This window comes from Onychomys torridus, chromosome 1 (genome assembly GCF_903995425.1).
Source record: "Onychomys torridus chromosome 1, mOncTor1.1, whole genome shotgun sequence".
NCBI classification, from domain to species: domain Eukaryota; kingdom Metazoa; phylum Chordata; class Mammalia; order Rodentia; family Cricetidae; genus Onychomys; species Onychomys torridus.
Genome location: NC_050443.1, coordinates 148578691 through 148593334, shown reverse-complemented (window position 1 = coordinate 148593334; position 14644 = coordinate 148578691). Strand labels below are relative to the sequence as shown.

The 14644-nt window shown below is 44.4% G+C and overlaps 1 protein-coding gene across 1 annotated transcript in view; it reads left to right on the top strand.

Moving 5' to 3' along the window:
- Gldc (glycine decarboxylase) overlaps positions 1–10227 on the top strand; it is a 93152-nt gene extending 82925 nt beyond the window's left edge. The window contains exons 22-25 of the mRNA XM_036209422.1: positions 3681–3776; positions 7375–7547; positions 8768–8848; positions 9565–10227. Coding sequence (XP_036065315.1) covers positions 3681–3776; positions 7375–7547; positions 8768–8848; positions 9565–9708 — 494 coding nt within the window. The 3' untranslated portion in view covers positions 9709–10227. The remainder of the gene's footprint in view (positions 1–3680; positions 3777–7374; positions 7548–8767; positions 8849–9564) is intronic.
- Positions 10228–14644: the final 4417 nt, after the last annotated feature.

Sequence of the window (14644 nt, the reverse complement as noted above, 5' to 3'; positions counted from 1 at the left end):
GCTAGAATGAAGAGAAAAAGGAATTACTCCAGGTAGGGGTACTGTTTTGTGGGTGCTGTTGGTCAGTCTCTTGTTAGATGTTTTGGAGGGTTTTTTGTTTGTTGGGTGGTTTTTGTTGCTTTGCTTTTGATGTGGGGTCTCACTGTGTAGCTCCTGCAGGCTTGACCTTGTGATTGATCTGTCTTAAGGTTCCCCAGTGCTGGGATTACAGATACCTGCCACCCACCACACCACAAAAAGATGGTATTTGAGAGAAAGAATTGTCACACTTAATAGGCACCTTGTCTTTTTGGCTGAGTTCACAATGTGTTCTGAAGGGCCTTCCTGTCAGTAGAGACTTTGCCAACATATCAGCATTTTACTGATGTTTCTATCTGCTTTTCATCTTGGGCAAACCAAGTGCTGTGGATTCCTGTCCCCTCAGGTTTTCAGGTGGTATTTCCTTTGAAAGTGAGCAGTGGCCCCACTGGCTGGCTGGTGCATGCTGTGACCAGGGGCCCAGAGTGCCTGACCTCATTCCCAGGAAAAAGTGAGGAGGTTTTTATTTTTGTCTCAGGTTACCACTGAAGAACTAGGAGGTTCTTTGATTGCCCATCAAGGCTTTCCAAAAGTTACTTAGTTCTAGCATCTTGAGGCAGTCTCTGAGGTTGTTGTGGAAGTTGCCCAGGCTGTATTCTCAAGGGGAGCATGGCGAAGCTTACCCTCCGTAACACATCCCCATGTTGTTCTGAAGACAGTCACCACAGGAGCCAGGCCACTTTGTTTTACTTTTCCTACTGTCTCACCCTCCTCACTTTTCTATTATAATATAATATTTTCATTAATTCTAAGAGAATTTCACACATGTGTATACAATGTATTTTGACCATATTCACTCTCAGCTTCCTCTCCTCCCCCAAATTTACCCCATCTTCCTACCTCCTCCCAAGTTTGGGTCCTTTTATTCTCTGACCCCACCCTCACCTCACCACCAACTCAACAGGTACAGTTTATTGCATAGCTGTGACGTCACACAATGCTCTGTGGTTCACCTACCAGGAGCCATGTCCTCAGACTCCCTCCCAGAAGCACTGGACTGAGAGGAGCTCCTGAGCTAGGCATGTTGGCTGCTTTGTTTTTCTGCAGGACTTGTGCAAGCCTCCATAGCCGCTGTGAGTTCATGATGGTCCTGTCATGTTCAGAAGATACCGTTGTTCCACTCCTCAGTGACTAGTGGCTCTTCCAGTATTCCCATCCCTGTCCTCTTCCCGTTTCATGCTCCCCTGCCTTGGTATCAGTCACACTCTTAGTTACTGTCCTGGTTAGGCCTAGAGGAGACAGCCGCTATCTTAAATTGCCCCAACTTACCATATGCCACAGTAGGTCTGGACAGCTTTCTCTGAAGTCCGCAAAGAAAGGAGGGCATCTTGGGGTCCAGGCTCTGAGAGTTCCCAAGCTTAAATGCTATGTCTCAGAGGGCTCTTAAGAGAGAGGGATGCTCTTTGGATGAGAGTGTGCATTTAGAAAATAGCATCTGAATCTCATTTTTGGAACAGAGCTCTTCCCAAACCACTTGTCTGTGGTGGTGGCCCTGTAGATGGGAGTCTTGGGTTTAGCCATGCTGGGCAGGGTTGACTTGGTCAGATAGACTTTCAGCTATTGCCACTGAATCTCTGCTTGCAAGAGTCTTCTCTGGGCCTGCCAACAAATGACTCCTTGGCTGCTGGCGTATGTTCCCAGCCTCAGGCCAGCCACATGCCCTTCAGAGCAGTAAACATCACTAGCCATCTTCCTGCTGGTGTTGTAGTGCCCAGGGTAGCAGGCAAAGAGAAATGGCAGAGGCTGATACTGGACACTATGAATCCTGAAATTAGGAGTTGTAAGCTCTCAGGGATTTTTGTGATTTTTTTTTTTTCCTCCTCAAACCGCCATCTAATGGTTACTCTGTTGGGCACATTTTTCTAAGTTTACTCACCCACAAATAGACCTTTCTAGTTTTGAGTCTCATTGTTAACCAAGTTCTTTCTTATTGTTAGAAACTTTATTTTAAAAATAGGCAGCTTTTGTGTATGCAGTCGCATACTCTCACTCATACTCTTGTTTCCAGACTAAAGTTTAAAGACTAATTCATGTATTTATCTAATATATACATATACATATACATATATATATAGCAGAGTGGTTCAGATCGCCTTCAGGGGCTGTTAGTGACTGGAGTTAGTTTTGAAGGCTGGAGTTTGTCAATAGGTTCACTGTTGACTGAGAGCTGGTAAAACAGGTTATTTGGTTTGGGTTGATATGTGTGTTTCTGGGGCTGTATATGTACCCTGTGTACACATGAGTGTATGGGTAGGCATGCACATGCACAGTAGGAGGCCTCAGTAGGATGGTGGGCACCTTTGTCGTCACTCTCTTCCTTATTGCCTTGAGATGGTGTCTCATTGCTGGGCTGGCTGGCTGGCCTGTGAGTTCTTAAATACGACCCATCTCTACCCCCATCACTTCCCCTCAACCCGCTGCCCCTGATGGAGGATACAGACATACATTACTGTGCCCAGTTTTTACATGGGTGCTGGGGATTTGAACCCAGATCCTCATATAGTAAGTATTCTTACCCACTGGCTTGTCTTCCTAGGCTGATAAAACCAACTAAGGAAACTTATCAACAGGTGGGTCGTGGAATTTGAGAAGCTCCCAAGCATGATGATTGGTTATTAAAGATAACTTACTTTCAGTGTTTATTCTCTTAAAGATTTTATTTATAGTATTTTAAATTATGTATATGTGTGTATGTCTGAGTGTAGGGTTTGCAGAATGCAGTTCCTTCAGAGGCCAGAAAAAGGTAATAGATTATCTGGAGCTGGAGTTACAGACAGTTGTGAGCTGAACTGCCTGGCATGGGTGCTGCGAACCAAACCCAGGTCCTCTAGAAGAACTGGAAATGCTCTTAACTGCTTAGCCATCTCTCCAGCGTCATCACTAGTTTATTCTTGATGGTTGGGTCCTCAGTAGCTCCTGATGGGTCTAGAAGAGTAGTCTGTTTGTAAACTAGATGGAAGTGAACTGACCCTCATAGAGTTCGGTGTCATTGATGCTTGTTGATTGACAGTGTCCTCGCCGCTTCTCCCTCTTGCTTTTCTTTCTCTTCTATTCTTTCTTTTTCGGGTTTTGTCTTAAGACAAAGTCTTGTTCTATATCTGGCTAGCAGCGCTTATTTCTAATTCTTGGTCTGTAGCCTGCCATCAAAACCTTTGACACTCTGAAGAATCACATGAAACTATGCATGTATCCTGTGAGTATATGTTTATTGCCATGTACTTAGAGATGAAGTTGTTGAACCTTGAAAGTAAGCTGCTGCATTCATCCATGAATCTTAGCTCTAGAAAGACTCTGAATAAAAAGGATCAGGATTGTGTTCAACTGTTTCAAGTAGATTTTAGGTCTTCAGAAGAGAAATTCCAGGTATCTCCTGCGAGTAATCTAGTAATACCCCATCTCCCTCCGTCTATCGCCAGGCTTGCCGGTGTGTGGTGAACTAAAATCAGACACACGTGTGGTAGAGTAAATGAAGTCTTTATGGCCAACTATAACCTTCTCAAGTTCTCTTAGACCCCATGGACCTCCATAAAGAGCTGAATTGTTTAGTTGTTCACTTGAGTGAAACAAACCGAACTTCAAACTGACAACATGTTCTTCAACAGGGTATGTGGCTCATGAATTTATTTTGGACACGAGACCCTTCAAAAAGTCTGCCAATATTGAGGCTGTAGATGTTGCCAAGAGGCTCCAGGATTATGGTAAGTGGCTTTTGACATTTACACAATTGTTCCTATAGACTATGGACCATTTCCTGGAAGCGCAAATGGAGGTCCAGACACCTGGTAAATTAACCCCTGGTATAAGTGGGGAGTTGGGGCTTACTGACCACCTTCGAAAATAGCAGTAAAAAACTGACTCCCCCTGTGGTTACACACTCCTGCCCTATAAAGGGTGTCCATGTGCATCTTGTGGAACCTCAAACAGTCAAGATGTCTTGTTAAAATTTAAATGCCAGCCAGGCGGTGGTGGTGCACACCTTTAATCCCAGCATTGGGGAGGCAGAGACAGGTAGATCTCTGAGTTCAAGGCAAGCCTGGTCTACAGAGTGAGTTCCAGGACAGCCAGGGCTACACAGAGAAACCCTGTCTCAAAAAAAAAAAAAAAAAAAAAAAAAGTAAATCTCAAAGAAATTGATTGCTATTGCCCTTTGTCTAGTAGCTCCTCACTCCTCTCCTGGGGCCTAGGAAACAGAGTTGGTGAGAAAGTAAGCTGGTAGAGTGAGGAGGCCAACAGAGCAGAGCATGTCACCTGCACAAGTGGGGAGCCAGGTGGCATGGGGTGGCCATTTCAGCTGCTTCTAGAGATGAAATGCAGGCATGTGTTTTGCACAAGGAACACATTCCTTTCTCTGAAGAGGTCTGGGCCTCTTCTAGGTGTTAATGCATTCATTTATCAAGGTCCTCATCAAAGTAACTTGTATTGTGGATCCTTCTGCTGCTGTGGGATATCTTTCTGTATGCTATGAATATGTGTCACTCTTGATTGGTTGATAAATAAAGCTGATTGGCCTATGGCAGGGCAGGATAAGTTTAGGCAGTACAGACAAGAGGAAGAAGGGTGGAGTCTGGGAGACATCAGCCTGCTGCCCAAGGAGCAATAAGATGCTGGCAGACCAGTAACGTCATGGGCACATGGTAACATATAGATTAATAGGAATGGGTTGAGAGTTGTAAGAGCTAGCTAGCAAGAAGCCTGACCAATAGGCCATACAGTTTGTAGATAATATAATATAATCCTCTGTGTGTTTACTTGGGACCAAGCAATGTGGGATGTGAGTGGGAGAGATTCGTCCTGACTGCAGAGCTGGGCAGGACTAGAGAAACTTCCAGCTACATTCAGCTCTCAGAAATGGGGAGGAAGGTGTCTTTAGTTTTTGTATGTGATTATAGTGTATGAATGAGTACAAGTTCTTATGAGTACATGGGTGTTTGTTTGCACTTGTGTCCACATGCATGTGAAGGCCAGAAGTTGGCATGGGGTGTCTTCCTCTGTTATTGTCCACTTGACTTTCGAGGCAGGCTCTCACTGGACCTGGAGCTCATTGATTTGGCTCCAGTGGTTGGCTAACAAGCTCTGGAGATCCATTTTTCTGTGTTCTAGCTCTGAGGTTACAGGTGAGTGCTACTATGCCTGTTGGTGCTGGGGACCAGACTCAAGTCCTTGGGCTTGCACATTGAGTGCTAATCAAACCATTTGTCTATGAATACACGTGGAGCGCTGTCTGAAGTGAATGGCTTTCCCCACCACGTGTTTACACTTTGTGTACATATATAAGTGCAGTACATGTGTGCCCAGGCCAGAGTCAGAAAAGGGTATCAGATCACCTGGAACTGAAGTTACAGGTGGTTGGTTGTAAGCCATCATGTGGGTACTGCATGCTGGGAATTAAACCCAGGTTCTCTACAAGGGCAGGAAGTGCTTTTAACCACTGAGTCATCTTTCCAGCTCCTTAATGACTTGTTTTAAGAAGAAATGTGGATTGGGAAATTTTACACAATTTTCCTGATGCATCTTAATGAGAGGTCCACACATGCTCCCCATAACTGGATGATCCTATTGTGCAGAATTACACACAATAGACGGGAATATCAGAGAAAGCGGTTAGTAATGAAATTAATAGTCGGTTCCTCCCTGTCTCTTCCTGGCACCCCTCTGAGCTGACAGCAGCAAGTCCCCCTCCACTCCTTTTGGCTCACCTGCTGGCCAGGGGCTGAGTAATGGCCAGTTGGGAGCAGCACGCACAGTTCTTGGATATGTTGTCTAGTCATGCAGCTAACCGAGCACATGCACAGGGAGAGGAGGGGCTGAGAAGAGTGGCCACTGAAGTTACTACCCACTATTTTCACATCATACCACATCTCTTGACCTTGACACAATTATGATGTTTGATGGAAAGATTTCCACACTTGTCCAAAGCCCAGAATTGTCCAGGTTCCCGGCACAAAGCATGTATTCCTAGTGACATTGAATAAATAGCCATGTATACTAAGACACTTACAACTTGGATTCTCAGGGGAGGCTTAGTCACCTGTACACTTGGGAACTACATTACGCAGTTGCCTTCACAGCCTTTGGGGCACCCTAATTTGGGACCAACATTTCAAAATTATCCCAATCTGCCAGAAGTTTTTAAGGTTCAGGCTTCACCTTGGGCACTTTCCTTCCTGAGTTAGGGGTCAAGACCCAGGAATCCGTTTCTAGAATAGTCCGTGGATGGTTCCAGGTGTGAATGGTTCCAGATGTGGCAATCACTAAAGTAGAATGTGGATTAAATTTGCCCACATAAGGAATTGAGAACAGATTTTAATGAGTAATGAAATCAGTTTATGCTTTAAAGGATAAAACAACTCCTTGCTGGTTAGGTGACACAGATGTATGCTTTTGTCAAAGCCCATTAAATGATTTAGCTAGGATCTGTATACTTCCAGCTACATTCAGCTCTCAGAAATGGGGAGGAGGGTGTCTTTAGTTTTCATATGTGATTATAGTGTATGAATGAGTACAAGTTCTTATGTGCATATGGGTGCTTGTTTGCACATGTTTGCACTGTGCCAGAAGTTGGCATGGGGTGTCTTCCTCTGTTGCTGTCCACTTGACCTTTGAGGCAGGCTCACTGGACCTGGAGCTCACTGATTTGGCTCAGGTGGTTGGCTAACAAGCTCTGGGGATGGGGATGGGATGGGATGGGAAACCTACATGAGCATGAACAAGGCCCTGGATTCAATCTCTCCTATACACCAAAACAGGACCCCCAGATTTGCCTGTGAAATGAGGAAAAGCTGTGTTCTTTTGTCCAGGAAAATCTCTTTGACTCTTACTTCATCTTATAAATGCAAACTTAGGCAGAAACTTCAGGTGTGTTTATACTATGTTCAGAAAACCATAAAAGTTTTACACATACTGACCAAATCTTAGTTTCTTCACATGGCCAACGGGGACAGTGAGATTTGTTTGCCTTCTCATCACATTTTGATAGGTTGTTCCTCTTCATTGCAACACACTATCACTAAAGGGTGCTTTTCTTTTTCCTCCTCCTCCTCTTCTCCCTCCTCCTCCTTCTTTGGTACTGTGGTTTGAACCTAAGACCTGGGGTATGCTAAGCATATGCTCTGCAGCTGAGTGTCAACTTCAGTCTAGAAAGATTCTAAAACACCAAATGAAATGAAAATCCCACTCAATTCTCTCATGACGACCTGTTAACTCTTCAATATTTGTCCTTGTAAAATGCCATATTAAAAAAAAATGATAAATTTTTGTCTTTTGACTTATACACATTCCTCTGGTCTCCTTTTGCAGGATTTCATGCCCCTACCATGTCCTGGCCTGTGGCAGGGACTCTCATGATTGAGCCCACTGAGTCAGAAGATAAGGCAGAGCTGGACAGATTCTGTGACGCTATGATCAGCATCCGGCAAGAAATCGCCGACATAGAGGAGGGTCGCATTGATCCTAGGGTCAACCCCTTGAAGGTACATGAGTGATAGTGATTTATTCAAAGCATCCCACAGAATTGAAAGTGGTACCTGAAGAGTGTGCTGACCCTTCCTGAACTCTCTGTGAAGATTAGATTCTTGCCTAGCATGAGACAATTACAAGAAACGCAATTAGCTATTTCTGTCTTCTTGAATGGCACAGTGATGGTTAGTCGGGTGAACCTTGGTTGTAGGAGCTGTGGACTCCACCTGTATCCAACTGATTGTGAAAGAAGTGGGTGGAGGAAGGAGGCTACCTGTTGGAGAGTTATCATTGTTTGGTACAGTGTAGTCAAGAGTGTGTCACAGTACCATTTGTTCACTTCCTTCCTGAGCACTCTATAGAAATAGTTTTTGTGTTGGCATAGCAGCCTGAGAACAAATTAATTGGTATTTGATTCATCCTGGGAGTTTTGTAGTGCTTATGGCCCATGTGGAAGAAAGTTCAACATTCCCCCAACCTCTTCCAGAACACATTACTTTTCATGTCCCATGTTTCTGGTTCAGTGTAAACATTAATCAGGAGGAGACAGCTTGAGCACATACGGTGGATAGCAGTGGCATCTTTATTGCAATAAGCCAGAGAATGAGATGCTAGGGCATATTCATAACTACCTGGCTGGAGGTGCATTGTGGAGATACTAGAAGGCAAGGACCTTGCTTGAAATACTGCACCAAAGGGAGAATATTCCTCATAGGATGATGCTACATCGTCAAGGGTACCAACTTATGCTCTGTGTGCACAGCATAAGAACAGTGGGAATGGTAGTCACCCGTTTTGGGATTAGTACTCATCATGGGTAGAGATGGGGATGGAGAGACAAAGTGAGTATGTGGACAGCATCAGCTGTGCCTGCTATTTTACTTTAAAAGGTGAAGCAAATGTGAGTTATAGGGGAAAAAATGCTCATTTGTTCTTACTGGGTAGTAGATCTGCTCAGTAGGTTATCCAACTTTTCTGTTTGACACATTTCCTTCTAAAAATTTTACTAGGTTGGGGATTTAGCTCAGCGGTAGAGCGCTTGCCTAGCAAGTGCAAGGCCCTGGGTTCAATCCTCAGCTCAAAATTTTTACTAACACCTCCACCCACTGCCTAGATCAACCAAAACGGGAGCTTTCTCTCTGTGGACGTCCATCAGCTCTGTGCTTGGGGTGAGGTATAGGAGAAGGTGGCACATTGTTCTGACCTGACCCTCTGCCACCATTTTTCTGTCCAGATGTCTCCACACTCCTTGACCTGTGTCACTTCCTCCCACTGGGATCGGCCCTATTCTAGAGAGGTGGCAGCATTTCCACTGGTAAGTTCTTCAAACCACACTCTGCCAACCAGGGTGTTATTACAGCCCCCTTGCCCCGAGGGCCTCCCCTCCTACAGTCTCATTATAAAAAGCACATCTGGGATGGCGGGTGAAATGTAGACTGGGATGAGGAACAGGGGAAGACTTGGCTTTCAAGGGTCACCTAAGCTCCCTAAGGGCATCAGTCACAGGCCTGGGAACTCACAGGAGCAGGGGATTAGCAGCAGTCTTGATTAGTGGAGCAGTGTGCTCCCTACTGTACCCAGCGGGGAGGTGGACTTGTGTGAAAGGGGTGTGTGTGTGTGTGTGTGTGTGTGTGTGTGTGTGTGTACACACATATACACCCTGTGCATGCAGAAGCTCATGGAGGTGAGAATAATATTCCAGATTCACTGGAACCTCAATTTCAGGATGTTGTAAGCTACCTGGGTACTGGGAACCGAACCCAGGTCCTCTTCAAGATCAGTAAATGCTCTTAACCAATGCACCATCACTTCAGCCCCCTTCCTTTCCTTTTTGATTCGAATGTGGAAAAGGCATCTTCTAGTTCCAGAGGTACAGGGACGAGACTCGAAAGTTGAAACTGTGAAAAATGTGCTTTTTAGCACTTGTTGGGCCAGTGGTGCCTTGGGCTGTGGGAACATCGATTGCTGCATCCTCCTTTCCCCCAAAGAAAAACTCAGAACACCCTAGAACTTGCATCTTTTCCATTTCAGCCTTTCGTGAAACCAGAGAACAAATTCTGGCCAACCATTGCTCGTATCGATGACATCTATGGAGATCAGCACCTGGTTTGCACCTGCCCACCCATGGAGGTCTATGAGTCTCCATTTTCCGAACAGAAAAGGGCCTCCTCTTAGTTCTTCCTTTCCTCCCTGAGTTCAAAGGACTGATTTGATGCCTCTTTCTGGAGCATTTGACAAGCAAAGATATTTCTTCCCCTGCCCATGGCTCAAGCAGGAGGTTTATATGCTGTATATTTTGGTAATCTTTCAAGGTAATGTAAACACAGTTAGCATGGTGAGTGGTAGCTACCTGCTGTAAGGCAGTTGCTGTTCCTGTTGCCTTGATTGAGAGCCATTTAGTTTTATAAATAGGAACTTTAGGGTGTGCTAGCAATTTTAACCTTTTAATTCAAGAAGTTTGCAGAGGTCAGAGCCTATGCTGGGAATTCAATAGACATTTTTTTTGTTCCAAATAAGTCCTTGTGGACTGTGCCCTCTGGGAAATTCCAGGGCCAATGTTTACATTTTGTATACACTGAAGAATTCTTCCTCACTAATGTGCCTGATCTGTCATAGCATTTCTGAATGTTTTCCTTTCGCTGTGTGGATTTTTTTTATCTGCTTTATTAGTGTTCTAATAAAACTGAATATGAATATGCTTTCCCATTTTATTTTCATACCCATGATGCCCCAGATTCAGAGGGAACTGAAGGGCAGTGAGAGCACCCAATCCAACAGCTACATTTACATTGTTACCCTTGCTTTTGACTGGCTGAAGACAGTTTGGATAACCTGTTTACCAGAGAAGGCCATGCTGGCTCTTTTCATTATGGGCCATTTGTATCTTAACCTCAACTTACAGAGTAAGTTCAAGTAGCAGTTTCTTTGACTCATTTGGTAGTAAGTCCAGAGATGATAAGCCAAGGGCTGGTGGTCCTTTGTGAAGGAAGCCTTGAGTGAACATAGGAGTGGATGAAGTCCTAAGTGGATGTGTGATATTGACAAGGACCAGTGCATCAGACTGATGGGAACTGACAAAGCCTTATCCATGCCAAGCAAGCTCAGGAAATTAGCAGTTCCTTGTTATGTGCACATGTTGGCAGTGTGTGCAGAAACTAGAGATCGCAGTTTCCTCTTCCTGGGTGACTGTAATCTGACTGTTCCCTACGCAGATGTGTTGAGACAACTAACCTGCTGTGCACAGGAAACTTGAAGTTCCAGGTTGTTGTGTAGTTGGTGCCACTTCATCAGAACAAGCATGGCCCCCTGAGCTCAGCATGTCTGTCTGTATGTCTGTCCATTCCTTTAGTACCTTAGTCAGAATAGCCCGGACCAAGCTATTCTGGATGCATCAACCCTTCAGTCATGTTCTCCTGCATCTTTTGCATATAGTCCACACCTTATGACCTTAAGATGGCCGCTCCATATCCAGGTATCACATGTGCCAGCTAGATGAAGAAGAAAAAAAACAAAAAGCAAAAAGCGTATTCCATCTTTCCAAACAGTTTCATGCAGTAACTTCTGCTTACATTTTAACAAGAACCTCACTCCTTGCTACAAGGGAATATGGAGAGTTCTATTTGGGCATGCTGCTGCCCAAGATGAAATGTTTATCAAGAAAAGGGAAAGGATGAGTTTGCAGTGGGCAGCTAGCCTACCTACCACAAATAAGTTGCCCTCTAAATAGCAATCACTTGTGATGCTCTTACCTGACAGCTACTACGTTGCTGTGATGCTGTCTGCCTCCTTGTAGGTAGCTCACCTCGACAATTACTCAACCACTAAGCTTCATGCTAGCTAGTGACCTGAACAGGTGTGCTCTTGTGAATTCTGGGCAAGAGTCCACGTAATCTCCCACATAAAAAGCATATACAACAACTTGTTTTAGCCTAACTAAAACAGTACCAAAGCAATGGAGTCCCTGGTTCCCTTTTTCCCCCTCCACTAGTAAGAGCTATTGAGCATTTCTCAGGTACTAAGTACCTAAATGTCACATTTGATCCTCACAAAATATGCTGAGATGCTGGAGGTCACACTTGGTGTAAGAGGGAAAATCCAGAATTTGAACCTAGTTCTGGTGCCTGTCAGCCAGGCAGGAGTCCACACTGCCATGGCAACAAGCAAACCTGAATACTGCCATTCCCAAGGAGGAAACCATTTTCCGAGCATAGGCGAGCATCCAAGCACAATGGTCTTTTCTCCGGAAGTACCAGCATGTGAAAATTAGATGAAGCCCAAAAGCAGAGTTCTATTTCGCTAAAGTGCTTGTGGTTGGATGCTAAGGCCGTTTCTCCAGTTGTCCGTCTATTACTTGTTTTCAGAAAGTAACACAGGTAACCACTTGTCCTGCATTATCATGCCTCATGTGCTTAACTCATGCTTTGCTGGTCCTCTCCCACCTCTGGGTCTTGGCCTGCAGAGGATTTTCCACCTGGAGCACTGCCCCCTCAAGTCCCAGCCCCCACACTTGGCTTGGTTCCTGTTCCCTCAATACCTTGTGAAGGTTTTCCTCAAATCCCCGACAAATGGCAACTTCTCATTTTCTATCTCCGCAGTTTTTTCCCTCTTTAAAAAAAATTGTTAATTATTCAGTTATTTGTCTTTCTGCCTTATAGACTAAGTGCCTTGAGAACAGCAGTCATCTTTGGATTCTTAGCACTGAGGGCTTCCTATGTTGTGTTCAATTACAACTAGTATCTTGTGAATAAAGGAATGACCCTGAGTCATTGCATGCAAACCAGTACCTGTAATGTCTGCTGTGAACAGATCTTTTTAAGTTACGTGCAAAAACACCAAGTCTCCAGCTTCGTGTAGAATGTGCCCCTAATTAAAAACAGTTTTTGTTTATTCTAGTAAAATACATATCCTAAAGTTTAGCCCTCCAGCTATTCTTAGCTGTATAATAAAGTTGCACAAAGCTGTGTAGAAGTGCCTTTGAGCAGTTTGAGACGAGTCTGTGAAAGGCCTGTGCCTGTGTCCAATGAACTGGCAGTCCCTCTGTCTCATGGTCCTCATCTTAAAGGACACAAGGACCCAAGAGGGCCCTGGCTCATAATGGAAATGAACTCCATATGCTTGGAAGCATACCTGATTCAGTGTTTATTTAGCCCAATGCTCTCCAGACCACCCAAAGAGCTGATGTTTGTTTCCAAACTACTTATCTCGAGTGATTTTGGACCCAGAAAGGGACACTATTAATTCTGTATATAGCCAAGAAACTATGTATTTTGCCATTGTTTATACCATGCCCCTCTTCTGGGTAAGACTGCATTCCATCTTTCTTTGCTTATAGAGATCTTTCTAGAACACAGGATCCTTCAGAGGATGGATTTTTGTCAGTCTTATGCCAATTTGTGGTGTAGGGTGGGGTGGGCCAGGAGATCCTGGGGATCTAGCTGAAGGCCTTCCTTGCCTTAGACAAGCCCTCTACTTTTGAGTGACATCCTCAGCCCTTTAAGGTGAACAATACTGCTTTAAGAGATCCAGAGGCTTCCATAGCTTCTTCCAAATAAGGTATTGACATTCACTATGCACTTTGATCTATATCTGCTAGGCTCAATCCTGCCTGAACCAAGTCAAGGAAACACCACCAGGTTCTCTATCTCCAACCAAATAATACAAAGTGATCTGAGAGCAGGGTTGGTGACAAGGGCCCCAGGATCATCAAAAAAAACCCAATGGACTAAAGGACCAATAGTCCAATGCTAGTTAAGTGTAGGGTGCCCTAAGATTTATGATCATGTGACTTTTTTTCCCCTTGCTGGTGCCTCTTCCTTGTTAATAATGTGATTTCTATCTGACTTCACTGACTGCTTCATGTCACCTTTATTACTCTTTGTGATGGTTAATCTTGACTGGATCTAGAAATCAACTAAGACACTGTGCCTGGGCAGGTCTTTGAGGGTATTTCCAGAAAGGAGTAAGAGCAACACTAAAGGTGGAAGTTTCTGTCCCACCAGCAACTCCCAAATACCCAGCAGCTGCTTCCCAAATTACCACACAGAGGCTTATACTAATTATAAATGCTTGGCCAGTAGCTCAGGCTTATTACTAACTAGCTCTTACACTTAAATTAAGCCGTGATTCTTACCTATATTTAGCCACATGGCTTGGTACCTTTCTCAGTACAGAATTCTCATCTTGCTTCCTCTGCATCTGGCTGATGACTTCTGACTCAGATCTTCTTCCCAACATTCTTAGTTTGGTCACCGTGCCTATACTTCCTGCCTGGCTACTGGTCAATCAGTGTTTTATTAAACCAATTCCAGTGACAAATCCTTACAGTGTACAAGGATTATTCCACAGCACACCTTTGATCAGCAGCCCAGATGTGCAGCAATCCCACTCTGTCTGTCCATGTATGCTCCTTGCCCGTGATTCCATCTACTCTGTGGCTTTAGCTGCAGCCATCCAGCACTTCTTTCAGCCTTCCACAAAACAGACTAAAGACCTGTGGTTCTCCAGGAATCCTACAGGTGTTCAGCAGCAGACTGCATTGAATAGCTACAGGTTCTTGGCCTCTCCAGTGTAGTCATTGTTGAGACTACCCAGCCTCTCCTATATAAGCTAATTTAATGAATCCCTTTTCATAATTCCGTCTGTTCTGTTCCTCCTGAGGACCCTGATACACTCTTAGTCCCCATTTAAGTGTCTCCCAGCTGTTTGCCTCATGCATCTTTAGAAGCATGTCCCTTGAAGCCTCTCCCACTTCTCAGGGAGGGCAAGAAATCTGTTATTTTAGACTTAGATTTGTCCTCTCCAATGACTCAAACAAAGGTATGCTCAGAAAATGTGGGAGGAGGCAGGATCTGGTGCCAAGAACTGGCAAAAGTTTTCTATAAAAACAGTATTTTTTAAATGATAGTGGGTGACTAATAGGCAACCTGGTAGCCCAACCCTTTCCTCTACATCACTGTTACTAAGGAGAATATTTGTACAAATCCATTAAACATTTCAATTTATTCCCTATAAAAGAAGGTGCCTTGTTTTGTTTCTGTTAGAAATTAACTTCTAAATTGTGAGATGTTGGGCTGGGCATGTAGCTCAGTGCCAGAGCCTTCACCGGCACATA